This window comes from Malania oleifera, chromosome 11, assembly GCF_029873635.1.
Source record: "Malania oleifera isolate guangnan ecotype guangnan chromosome 11, ASM2987363v1, whole genome shotgun sequence".
NCBI classification, from domain to species: domain Eukaryota; kingdom Viridiplantae; phylum Streptophyta; class Magnoliopsida; order Santalales; family Ximeniaceae; genus Malania; species Malania oleifera.
The window spans coordinates 18094733-18108908 of NC_080427.1; the positions used below are offsets into that span (position 1 = coordinate 18094733).

Below are 14176 nucleotides of genomic sequence, written 5' to 3' on the forward strand. Positions count from 1 at the left end.
TATAGTGTATATATGTATTTTTTATACTATTTATTTATTTATTTGGCATGTGTATTTGTAAATTCACTAAAGGAGTATTTTTAAAGACTTTTAAAGTTAACTTAGGGATAATTTCAAATTAATTAGGTACCGTTCGTAAGAACGGGCGCGTAGGGGATGCTCGTACCTTCCTCTCACGTAACTGTACTTCCGATCACAGCTCTGGTAATGTAGACCTATTCTACCCTTAACGAGTAGCAGTTAAGTGTTCTAACCACACTAAAAGGTTAGTGGCGACTTCGATATTCCTTATTTTTCTAAAAAATATTGTAACAATTTTAGTTCGCTACCCCGGGGCACCTGTGTTCCTGGATGTCCCTACAAATGCTAACAAAGACTCCAAATAAGAAGAGCAAACTGAATAATGACCCAAACAAATATTAAAGATTCAACGCAAGACTTAAAAAAAAAAATATAAACTAAATAATTTAAACTAAAATAAAATTCCAACCACAACTTTTTATTAAACAAATAAAATAAAGAAAGGGAGTAGATGAGAGAGAAAGATTCAATTTAAAAACTTATTAATAATATTTAAATAACAAGAAAATCAAACTAATTTTTGTTGATCCTATGGGTCATACCCGATTTTGATAATGACAAATACTCTTAGTATTTGATGACTTTCAAGTTTATGTGCAGGATCATATTAAGTTGGATCATATTGATTGCATGCAGTAAATTGAAGAAATATGAAGACCCGACATATTCATTATTTGTCTTAATATATTTTGGGTCTGTAATAATTTCATTTCAAAGATCTGTAATAATTTGCATATCATGCATGTTGGATCTATAAGCTCAAGACCTTGGAGAGACCTTAGGGATCACCCTTCGATCAACCGACACCAGATTTTTTGGCGTACTTAAAAAGGCCTTAAAAAAGACCCTAGATCCTAGCACTTGCATGTAAGAAAGTCCCCAATATCACTTGCAATATATGAGGAATTAATTGAAGTGAAAATGAACTTAATAGGCATAAATGAGAGAGGTCGGGTGATCGAACCCCAGGAGTTCAAAACTCCTCGAGCGCCCAAACTGCTTGAAAGTCAGCAGGTTGACCAGGCTTCGGGCGACCGAACCTAAAATGACCCTATCTCCCTCAGGCGACCGAACCCTCGGAAAGGGACTCATTAACTACTCGTTCAGCTGAACATTCACGTTCATTATGGCCTCGGGCGACTGAACTGACCCGTTTGAGCTACCGTTCCTTGAATAGGGCACCCGAATCTCGCACCATATGGTACTGACTTTAGTTCAGCCACCCGGTCCCAAACTCGGGCACCCAAACTATTTTTTATAAATTTATCTGATGAATCTGTTCGGACGACCAAACTAAAGTTCAATCACCCGAATCCTCTCGGGTTGATTAATATTTTTACCAAGGTTAAAGGGTTAAAACAGGGTTAATTTTTCTAAAATTTTTAAAACAAATTTAAGAATGCCCTATGTGTCCCCCAACAGTTATAATTTTTCCATTCTCTATATATAGGGGCTCATTTACAAATTAAAGAGAGATTAACAATATAATTAGTGAAAAATCCTCTCAATCTCAAAAAGCCTATTTTTGCTTATTCTACTCCAAATACTCTCATATATTCATTTTCTTGATACATCTTAGCATTGTGAGAGTTTACAAATTGTGCTAGTGCTTATTAGGTGTTGCTAATACTCCCATTGTCTTGCTTGAATATTTGATATTGATTTTGGGGAGTTTAGTATAGTTTATCCCACAGATTTTTATTGATAAGATCTTGTGTTGGGATAAACTCATAAGCTTAAGGATCTTTGTACTATAAAAGTACTGGTTTTTAGTGACGAAAGTATTAGTGACAGTTTTAAAACCGTCACTAAAAGTTGGTATTAGTGACGGTTTTTATGAACCATCACTAATAGTTTAAGCATTAGGGACGGTTTTAGCAGCTGTCACTAATACGACGCTATTAGTGACTGTTTTAAAACCGTCACTAATACTTTCGTCACTAAAAACAGCGCAGTAAACAATTTTCACGCGAAATTTTTTCGGAAAAATATTAGCGACGATTCTAGGGTATTAGTGATGGATTAAATTCGTCACTAAAAGTCACTTATTAGTGACGATTAACAAACCGTCACTACTAATATTTAGGAATATATATAAAAAATTTATTTAAGGGTATTAGTGACGGTTTTGAAACCGTCACAACTAGCGTTTTTTTATTTAAAAAAATTAGTTAAAGGTATTAGTGACGGATTGGGAGACCCGTCACTAATGTTTAGAGACAGTTTTGAAACCGTCACTAATAGTTTTTTATTTAAAAAATATAAAAAAAATTTAGTTAAGAGTATTAGTGACGGTTTGGGAGAACCGTCACTAATAATTGGGTATTAGTGATGGTTTTGAAACCGTCACTACTAGTATTTTTATTTAAAAAATATATTAAAAAAATTAGTTAGGAGCATTAGTGACGTTTGGGAGATCCGTCACTAATAAAAGGGTATTAGTGACGGTTTTGAAACCGTCACTAATAGTTTTTTATTTAAAAAATATTAAAAAAAAATTTAGTTAAGAGTATTAGTGACGGTTAGGGAGAACCGTCACTAATAATGGGGTATTAGTGATGGTTTTGAAAATGTCATTACTAGTGTTTTTATTTAAAAAATATATTAAAAAAATTAGTAAAGAGCATTAGTAACGGATTGGAAGATCTGTCACTAATAATAGGGTATTAGTGACGGTTTTGAAACCGTCACTAATAGTTTTTTATTTAAAAATAATAATAAAAAAATTTAGTTAAGGGTATTAGTGACGGATTAAGAGACTCGTCACTAATAATGAGATATTAGTGACGGTTTTAAAACCTTCACTACTAGTGTTTTTATTTAAAAAATATATTAAAAAAAATTAGCTAAGAGCATTAGTGATAGTTTGGGAGAACCATCATTAATAATAGGGTATTAGTGATGGTTTTGAAACCGTCACTGCTAGTGTTTTTATTTAAAAAATATTTAAAAAAAATTAGTTAAGGGTATTAGTAACGGATTGGGAGACCCGTCACTAATAATAGAGTATTAGTGACGATTTTGAAACCGTCACTAATAGTTTTTTATTTTAAAGAAATAAAAAAAAAATTTAGTTGACGGTATTAGTGACAGATTAGGAGACCCGTCACTAATAATAGGGTATTAGTGACGGTTTTGAAATCGTCACTGATGCTCGAAATCTTAAATTCCCACAGTACTTTCCCCAAATTTCTTCTTTCTCCTCCCGCCTCCTTTTTCCTCCTGCGGTCTCTTCTTTCCCCAAATTTCATTTTGCTCCTCCCTCCTGCCCCTCCCTCCTCGCTCCTCCATCGACACAGCGCAATCCTCTCGCCACTGAAACCGTGCGTCCCTAGTTTTCACTCCGCCCCACCCACCTCCCCCATTTTCCACTTTCCCTCTCTCCCCTCTCTCTCTCTCTCTCTCTCTCTCTCTCTCTCTCTCTCTCTCTCTCTCTCTCTCTCTCTCTCTCTCTCTCTCTCTCTCTCTCTCTTTGTGCGTATCATCATGGCTACATCTTCTTGTTCTTCTGCTCTCTCCCTCACCCACTCTCACCCGCAAGCCACCCACCCGCACCCTCCGCTTCTCTCTTGGTGGTAGCTCCGCCAGTAGCTCAGAGGTCCTTCTACTTTCCACCTCCACACCAACAAGGGATTTAGGGTTCAAGCCTCGCCCCTCCCTCTCAATGTTCTCTGCTTGCGCGATTATATTTGCTTTTTATAATTATTCTATTTTTTCCCATTGTTTGTTAATGAAAAACCAAATTATTCTATCTTTAGTAAGTTGTTTAACGAAAACCAAATAGAAGGCTTAAATTTAGAATTGTCAAATGAGGAAAAGACTAAAAATATATGATTTATTCGAAAAATTAGAGTTAACGAAGTTAAGTTTGCACTAAAAAAGATGAAAAATGGGAAAGCTATGGGAACAGATAACATCCCAATTGAAGTTTGGAAATGCTTGGGTGATAACGGAATTATATGGTTAACTAATTTATTTAATACAATTGTAAAAACTAAGAAAATGTCAGATGAATGGAGGAAAAGTACTTTAATACCTATATAAAAAAATAAAGGAGATATTCAAAATTGTAATAATTATCGTGGAATTAAACTTATGAGTCATACGATGAAACTATGAGAGTAGTTGAACAAAGATTAAGGTTAGAAACGAAAATCTCAGAAAATCAATTTGGTTTTATGCCTAGGAGATCTACCACAGAAGCTATTTATCTTTTAAGAAGATTAATGGAAAAGTTTAGGGAAAAGAAGAGGGACTTGCATATGATATTTATTGACCTTGAGAAAGCATATGATAGGATACCTAGGGAAGTTCTATGGTGGGTTTTAGAAAAAAAGGGTGTATGTTGTAGGTATATCAATGTCATTAAGGATATGTACGATGGAGTAATTACTAGTGTAAAGACTATAGATGGAGAAACTAGAGAATTTCCAATTACCATAGGTGTACATCAAGGATCTGCTTTGAGTCTTTATCTTTTTGCTTTAGTGATGGACCAATTGACTAAAAGTATTCAAAAGGAGGTTCCATGGTGTATGTTGTTTGCAAATGATATTATATTAATTGACGAAACTAGGGATGGAGTAGAGGCTGAGTTAGAATTATGGAGAGAAGCTTTGGAATCTAGAGGCTTTAAGATAAGTAGAAATAAAACAGAATATATGAAATGTAATTTTAGTAATGATAGGAGGAATATTGGAGACAGTTAAACTTGATGATGAAGAAATAAATAGCACTTGTAGATTTCGATACCTTGGATCTATTATGCAAGCTGAAGGAGAAATTGAAGATGATGTAATGCATAGAGTTAAAGCAGGTTGGGTAAAATGGAGAAGTTCTTCAAGTGTTCTATGTGATCGTAGAATACCCTTAAAATTGAAAGGGAAGTTTTATAGGATAGCTATAAGACCAGCTATGCTATATGGATCAGAATGTTGGGCGACGAAGAAACATGATATCCAAAAAGTAAAAGTTGCTGAGATGAGGATGCTTAGATGGATGAGTGATATAACATTGAAAGATAAATTAAGGAATGAACATATTCGTGGTAAGTTAGGTATAGCTCCTATAGAAGATAAGATAAGGGAAGGACGACTCAGATGGTATAGACACTTACAACGTAGGCCTTATAGTGCACCTGTGAGGAAGAGTGACTTAGTTACTGTGGGGGGCAGTAGAAGGGGTAGGGGTAGACCTAAAATAACTTGGGAAGAGATAGTGAGTAAGGATTTAATATCTTTGAATCTATTAAAAGAAATGGTCCATGATCGCATAAATTGGCGGAAAAGGATTCATATAGTCGACCCCACTTAGTGAGACTAAGGCTTGGTTTTGTTGTTGTTGTTGTTGTTTGTTAATGAGACGGCGGCGGCGCTTTTGGTTTGTAGGAGCGTTGGCAAAAGGATCAAAAGTGCTTTCCTGTGGGTGATAACGACTGCAATTGTCTGTGCTCTTGTGCTTGCCATTTTATATGGTAATTTTCTTTTTATGAATTCTGATTTTATAGTGGAAAGTGTGAATACTTTCTTTCAAGATGTTGATAATTTGCTCAAAGTATTTGGCAAAATATATACATTAACAATCAAAGGCATTGATTTTTTTTTTATTTGCTAATATACAGTGATTGTATTTGCATATATTTTGATCATTTTATTTTTGCCATGATGTTCGCAAACATCAACATTATTGTGGTTAGAAATGTTCATTTCATTGCATAATCATGATCATTTGTAAGCCTTTTCAATTTTTTTTTCCTGGTTTGGTACCGTTGCAATGCCCAACCAGTTGCCTGCCATTCAAAATGTTGCTGCAGTTCATTGGATTCTTCATTGTACTTCTACCCTTCTTATCATAACCTGTGTATTATAGCAATTAACAGTGTTCTAAGTTCTTAATAATCTTGAGTTCTATCTCAAACCACCGTTATCTCTGATATTTTCAAAAGAATAAATAATAAAACAAGGATTCTAAGTCCATTAGTCGAATTTTTTAGATGCAAATTTATACTGACATATTTCTGGACAACAGGTCAGAAGCCTAGGAGCTGGAATTTGTTATTATCTTTACTAAAATTAACTGATTGGGTGCAAAATGTTCACACTGGGATATCTTCAAGATGTTGGGAAAGGTCTTCATTGATTTAAGTTATCAATAGCAAATTAAACAAGGTCAAATTGGATGACTATTTATTTGTTGTTGCGTTGCTAAATTAACAATAACTTGATAGATTGCATAATAAGCTCAAATTAGAGGTTGTCAAGTTGGAGTCTTTTTCATTTTTAATTTTTATTTGTACCTCTTTTTTTAAAAAAAAAAAATGCAATTTTGATTTACTTAAGAAAGATCAATTTGGACATGATTACTATATCTGCATTTTTTTTTTTATTGATTTGCATATTCTTAGAACTGGCCAGTCATCTGCCTGTCATCAGTATTAGAACCCAGAGTCTAGGATCATTGCAGAGCTGCAGTCTGTGGAGGTCATTGATTATTTTTAAATCAATTATCTAAAGTTTTAGCTTCATTTTCATATGCTAGTGATTCAAAGGCCAAAAGCAGGATGCATTGAAGTTGTGCATGTGCTTGGTTCCATTGCAAAACCAAGCACATGATAAGTGATTATTGTCTGTATATGCTTTATTTTCGTGTGCCCATGTCATATGAATTTACATCATTAGTTATTCTCTTTATATACAGACAATATAAAGATGGATGGATTACCAGTCTTACTGGCTGGTTTGGTACTAGGCTTATTACAACCCCTCAAAGATGGATGGATTACCAGTCTTACTGGCTGGTTTGGTGGATTGAATTTGTTGGATACTTTCACGATTAATGATTTTTTGGACATTTTGTCACACAATTGATATCACACTTTTTGGTGATATCAATCTCTTTTTGCTTGTGCCTGGTTGGCACCCCTCTTTGTGCTCTTCAATGAATTCTGTATTTAAAGATTGAAAAAAGAAAATGCCTAGTGAATATTGCAACAGATAACTTTTATAAGTTTTTTGTTTTTCTTCTTTCTTGTTTTTGTTAGCTGAAGTTAAGTGTGTGGACTTTGTGAACTGTCACTTACATATATTCATATGCTTACCTATAATATGGTTCAGATCTCCTGATGTCATTCTGCTCTTTTTCTTTTTAATTCCTTATTAATTTTTGTTCCCTATTTCACATTGCACTAGTTCACATTAAAACAGCTAAGGGTCTCAGGGAGGCATGTTTAAATTTTTTAATCATTTGCACCTTGAATGAATAAGCAATTAAAATTTTGTTTGGGTGATGTCTTTTGTGTTTTTCACTGGGATACCCTCTTTGGTGGTAATAGGGCTAATTGGAAAGGTGGACTTCACTGTTAGGCATCTCTCTTCATCCACAACTTCTTTTCCAAGTACATGGGGCTTCTCGAGCAGCCAACCATGTATTGGAAGCGGCACACACCAGGTTCTATTTTTCTGCACAATTTTATTTTCTAGTTTTGAGTACTTACTGTGTCATTGTTTGCATTTTGGGATTATTGCTTGGCTTGGTGATTGCTCATGATCAAAATTCCCAAGCTCAGCCTGCTTCCTTTTCTTCTATTTACTTTCTCTATTCTTTACTTCTTTTACAGTGCTCTGCATATTCTGCAAGTTCTTAATCAGAGACAACCTGGACAATGCAGACTACCTTTCCAGAATATGTTGTTGCTCTTGCTACAATTGTTGGATCCATATTTTTCACTGTATGTTAATTTGTGTAAACTTCAGAATTCTATGTAGCATCATTAATTCTTTATTTAGTATTATCTCCACTGACCAATGTGATCCTAATCCGAGGTTTTTCCTCTTCTGTACAACTTAATAATGATCCATGGAGAGGTAAACTGTTATGTTGAATTACATAATAAAGGAGGTAAGGTGAAAGTAATTGTTTGTCAGGAGGTGTTATTATGCAGTACAACAACAACAACAACAACAAAACTAAGCCTTAGTCCCACTAAGTGGGGTCGGCTATATGAATCATTTTCCACCAATTTATGCGATCATGGACTAATTTATGTTATTATGCAGTACCTAGTAAAATTTTGACTGTCTTATATAAAAGCAGTACTTTATTCATGATCCTAAGGGGCTAAGAATATCCTCACCTAGAAATTGGTTGGGAACAAATTATACAATATTTATAAGTATTTTTGGTTATAATATGTTATTTGCTACTCTTATTTTCTCTCCAGATATTTGGTGGTGTTGGTATTGCCTCTCTTCCACTAGGGCTTATATTTTCATTCATTCGGTGTCCAAAGGCTGTTATCACTCGTTCACAATATATCAAGGTGCTCCTAGCGTTTGCATGCCACGTATCCAAATGAAATTACTCAAATTTGTTTAGATGATATGTTTGCAACAGCTTATGAATTATTGGCATTCCTATAATGTAGGAAGCCACAGAATTAGGTAAAAAAGGAAGAGAGTTGAGGAAAGCTGCCGATGCAAAAGGTATATCTTACCTTCCGTATTTTGCGTTAAATTTTGTTCAGTTATGGCATTTGATCGGTTTTTGTATGTACTTAGTAGAAAATATAATGTGGAGCATTTTGAATACAAGTATCTTAATGCCCTTCTTGTGGTCATTGCATCCACATGCCTTATCAAGATTCAGGAGAAATAAAATTAATATTTAAATCATACCTTAACTATAAGAGACAACCTATCAGATGAAAGACTAAAATTCATTTTGTCTACATGGGCAAGCTTATCGTATTTCAAATCAATTTTGAAAAGAAACTCCGGGTAAACTAGATAAAGAATCGTTGATGCAGCCACAACCAACCACGGCCTCGTCGTCCTTCTCTGTCATCCACGACCTCATTGTCCTTCATCACCCTCCATGACCTCGTCGTCTACTACATCACCATCAAGGTCGAGGATTCTGAAGTTGGGCCCTAGATTACAAATTGAGCCTTATTGTTCGAGAACTTCGCCTTCGAGGATGACGCTGCAGCAAGCCATAGCCGCCCATGCTGCCATGGTCTCTCACTGTCGAAGCTTGCATCACCATCACTACTAATTGTCCAATTTAAATTTGAATTTATATAATATATTTGTATTTGAATTTGAATTTGTATAATATATTTGTATTTTTATTTAAATTTAAATTTGAATTTTGAATTGGTATAATGTATTTGTATTTAAATTTGAATTTGTATAATATATTTGTATTTGAATTTGAATTTCTATAATATATTTGTATTTTTGTTTAAATTTGAATGTGAATTTTGAATAATTTATGAATTTTTTAGCAATTATGGTTTAATGTTACGTATACGAAAATGTAATTACATATTTTTACAGAAATTAATAATTGAAAAAAAAAATTAATTTAAAATTATTAGTGACAATTTTAAAACCGTCACTACTAATTGTCCAATTTAAGTATTAGTGAAGGTTTCAAAATCGTCACTAATAATTTCCTTTTTTTTAAAAAGAGTTTTAGTGACTGTTTTCACACCGTCACTAATAATATAGTATTAGTGACGGTTTTATAATATTTATGATGGTTTAAAAATTGTCACTAATAGTTGCATGTGAGTAATAGTGACGATTTTCAAGCCGTCACTAATAATAGAGCATTAGTGACGAATTTAAAACCGTCACTAATACTATGCCTTTAGTGACGATTTTTTGATTGAGCCAGTATAGAATTTATAGTGACGGACTTAGGTTTTTTAGTAACGGTTTTAATCCGTCACTAATATTCTATTATTAGTGATGGTTTGAAAAATTTGTCACTAATAAGTATTAGTAACGGCAGATATAACGACTAGTTCAAAACCTTCACTAATTGACTCACTCGAAAAAATGAGCAGCTCGGAAGCTATCCCAAGTATAGGAGTTCTGTCGTGTAATATTAAGCCCAAGGGCTAGATCGTCTCCTCATGGAATGCGTTTAATCTCAAAATTTACATTCGTCCAATCGAAAATAAAAATGCACTGAACTTGGTTCAGATTCAGAGTTTTCAAGGTTGTTCAATTTTACTTCTAACGAATTAAATGGCACGTAATTTAAAAACCCTAAAACTAACATTCACTAAATTAAAAAAAACAAGTATGGAAATTCTAGTCTACTTAAGGAAATACCTAAACATGCATTATAAAATATGACAACTACAAATAAGGAATTAAAACGTGCAATGGAAACTCAATCGGACACAAATGCATACAATAAAAATTGAACCTTTAACAAGAAGGACCTCGAATTAAAACTAAATTATTAATGAATTAAACGAAAACAAAACACGATAAAAACAGAAAGTTTAATAAACACCGACCCTAAACTAAATCAAGCTTCGGAAAATAAAAATTAAATCTTGAAAAGATGACTAGCCTAATTTCTTTGAACCAAAACACTTTTTTTTATATTCTTTTATATATATATTTTTAGAATTACCGAATTTACGGAAATAAACCACTCCACCGCTAAATTACGTGAAAAACAAAACAAAACGAAAAAAAATATTAAATAGCTACTACAATAAGAATAAAACATTAAAATCCAGATTTTTTAAGTAACATTAACAAATCAAAACATCAGTATTACTAAATAAAGAAATAAGAGAGAGAGAGAGAGAGAGAGAGAGAGAGAGAGATAGAGAGAAAGAGAGAGAGAGAGAGAGAGAGAGAGAGAGAGAGAGAGAGAGAGAGAGAGAGAGAGAGCCATAGCAAGCTGTGAGGATGGAGAAACTCTCAGGTCCTCCTAGTGTTCTGCTGCGGCCTGCTCTGTTGTGTCGCGGACTGGTGGAGAAGTGGCCGAGAGGCCTGCTGCTGCTGGAGACTGGCCGGAGCTGTTCTAATGTTGCAGGAGGCGGTCGTGGTGGTGCTGTAAGGAGAGGCAGAGATGGGTTGTAGGGCTAGTTTGTTGGTGGCCGAAGCAGAGAAGCTCGGCTGGTTTGGGAGAAAACAGAGGAGAGTTGAGGGAGTTCGGGGGGAAGAGAAAATAGAGAGCAAGAGAGAAGGAACTCAGAGAGAGAGAAGAGAATAGAGTAAGGAGAATAACAGAGATAAGGACAAAGGAAGAAAAGAAAGAGAGAGAAGAGAAGGGAAGGATAGAGAAAGGGAGAGAGTGGGGAGCCCTCGGGCTTCCTGCGCAGGGAGAGGAAGAGAAGGGGATTTAAGGGGGAGCTGGGTTGCCCTAGACCCGGATGGAGAGGATTGACCCGAATTGTTATATTTTTTTTCATTTTTTTCATTCTTTGTTCATCGCAAATCTGACTCTTTTGACCCTAGTATCTCATAAAACTAAAAACATGAAAGTTGTAGATAATCCTTTCCTCTTTCTTTAGAAATTTGAATCGTCTCGATCAGAGCTTCGACGGAAAAGTTATACATGAAATACGAACAAGTGTCGGTTTTGGTTTCCGAGATCTTTCTTGCAACAAAAAATTACCAAAACTTCATAAATAGTGTAATAAAGTTCAAGAATGATGATTTTGGCACTTTATTAAAATATTGGACAATTTAGACATTTAATTAAAAATATAAATCGTAAGGACCGGGTTAAAATGCCCAATTACGCAGTTTTGACGCGTAATCACTAATACTCACAAAACCATCACTAATAACCTTATTTTTTGTAGTGTTGCATTGTCATTGTAAGATTCCTATAGTTATATTTTTGTGTGCAAAATATTTACAAAACTAGATTTCAAACAACTCTTGTGCTAGATACATTTGAGAAAATATTTTTTGAGTTCGTTTGAATATCATTGCTAGTATCTTTAAAACACTAATCTGATATTGAGATTTAATATACTTTACTTTCAAATATTAGCTTGTTAGAACACTCTGTGCATATTTGAGATTATGCATCTTTGAGTGTTGATCGCACACGTAGAGCACCGAGCTTATAGTTCATACATACTTGAGGTACATTGATTATGTTGGCCTTATAGGTCACGCCTGGTTTTGATTATGACAAATACTCATTGTGTCTAATAGGTATTTGAAGTTATGTGCAGGAACTCAAATTGGAAAATCATAATGCACAAAGAAAAAGTGAAGTTGAAGACCTAATTTCTATTTGTATTGTATTCCATATTTATTCAAAGGTCTGTAATAGTAATTAGGGTCTTTGGTTTGTAATAAGAACACACACATCACATGCATGATATAATACGTAAGCTCAAACCAAATACAACCTAAAGTGACCTTAGAAAAACCCTAGGACACTCACTCATGCTCATATATGTTAGACACATTGAATAGGGTGTTTGTGAATCAAAACAGGACCGAAATGCACACTTTGTGCACTTTCGATTGACCGACCTTGGCAGTTCATTCTGCCCTGGTCGACTGAATCCAGCCTGGGTCAATAATTTGACCTCAGCCCAGTCGACCGAACCCTATCGTTCATTTGTGCCCTGGTCGACCAAACATAGGTCCAGCTCAGCGGTTGACCAATGTCCCGGTCGACCGAACCATTGTAGTTAAAATCCTCCGATCGACCGAAACCTCCTAAGGTCAACAATTTAACCACCTGGTCGACCGAGCGAAAATTGAATACCAACTACTTGGTCGACCGAGGGTTCTCGGGAGAAATCCCAACTGTCTGGTCGACTGAATCGACTAGTTCAAAATGTCTTGGTCAACCAAACCTCGGTATAATGGAAAATTGCCCTTCGGACATACTCGTCCAGTCGACTGAGTCCTTAGTTCAAATTTAAACTGGTCGACTGACCCATATGAACTTTGGTCGACTGGGCCTCTCGGGTTGCACTAATTTTTTATCATGGTTAAAATATTTTAAACATGGTTAAATTTTCTAAAACATCATTAAATTTTTCTAATAATCTCGGTTATGTCCCCAACGTTTATATTTCATGGGGTGTCTATATACACCCCTTCATTTGGGAAAATTAGCAACTTGATTAGCATACAAAATCCAAATATTTTCTCTCAAGAAAAACTCTCACTACTATTCCTACTCTCTCTTACCCTCTTCTATTACCAAAAGTCTTTGTAAGTTGATTGAGTGATTCTATTGATAGGTTTGCTCTCCTTGTGTGATTATTTAAATTGATTTTTTAGAGAGCATTACCTAAGTGTTCTTAGGGGGCTTTTCTCATAAGCCTATCCTAAGAAGACTTTGCTAAGCTGCTGAGTATTGCATTCGTATTGCAATATCTTAGGAAGCTTGTATTTGTTTTTCACTTGCAAAAATATTTTCAAACTTACTCAAATATCTTGTGGGATCTATATTGATATATTTGTGAAAAGATATTTGTATTTGTGATATTAATCTTTGTGGCAATATTTATTCAAGTGTACATCATTTGCTGAATACAAAGATTGCATAGCCCTTGCAAATCAAGCATATACACTATTTGTGTGATTGACATATTTTGCTATTTGGAATATTTGAAACTTGAGTGATATCTTTGTTTGAGCACCTTGATTGAGAACATATTGAAATATAAAGATTGCTTGTTGACACTCTCATGTACGCATTACACTGATAGAAAATACTTTTGAGAGTTGAACTATTTAGACCACACTGAGCTTACATATTAAATCATTTGTGGCGTATGTGATTGAACGCATTTGGGTACAAATCTGCTTTACGTGAAAGCACTTTTCTATTGTACCATTTGATTGTAAAATCTGAGTGATTCCAGGTGTGGCCTAAGGGGGCGGTAATCCAGTCTGGTAAGGATTGTTGTAAAGGTTGAGGTCAGTTCTGTGCTAATTGACCTAGTTTGTATAGGTGCCGCTCCACCCGTTTAAGTGAGCAACTATAGTGGTAATCCTTGTGTTTGTTAGCCAAGGCGGGGATGTAGGCAAATTGGCCGAATCTCGATAACATTTCTTTGTGTCACTCTTACTTTATTGTTTTTCTGGTGTGTGTGTGTTGTTAATTAAATCGCTTCATTTAATTTTTGATATATTTATATTACTTGCACTAGATTGACCATAGGGTTGTGAACATACTGCTGTTAGGAGGAATACCTAGGGGTTAAACTTTAAAAATACCAATTCACCCCGCCTCTTGGGATCACGGTAAAGCTAACAAATTATATTGTGCGTAGTGGTACATATCAGCTTGTATAAGAAGCATG

The 14176-nt window shown here is 34.8% G+C and overlaps 1 protein-coding gene across 1 annotated transcript in view; it reads left to right on the plus strand.

Annotated features, from left to right (window-relative positions):
- The window catches only part of LOC131167413 (uncharacterized), a 10573-nt gene extending 1441 nt beyond the window's left edge, over positions 1-9132 (plus strand). The window contains exons 2-6 of the mRNA XM_058126222.1: positions 7412-7527; positions 7697-7807; positions 8300-8398; positions 8504-8561; positions 8885-9132. Of these exons, the coding sequence (XP_057982205.1) occupies positions 7742-7807; positions 8300-8398; positions 8504-8561; positions 8885-9132 (471 nt within the window). The 5' untranslated portion in view covers positions 7412-7527; positions 7697-7741. The remainder of the gene's footprint in view (positions 1-7411; positions 7528-7696; positions 7808-8299; positions 8399-8503; positions 8562-8884) is intronic.
- The last annotated feature ends 5044 nt before the right edge of the window (positions 9133-14176 follow it).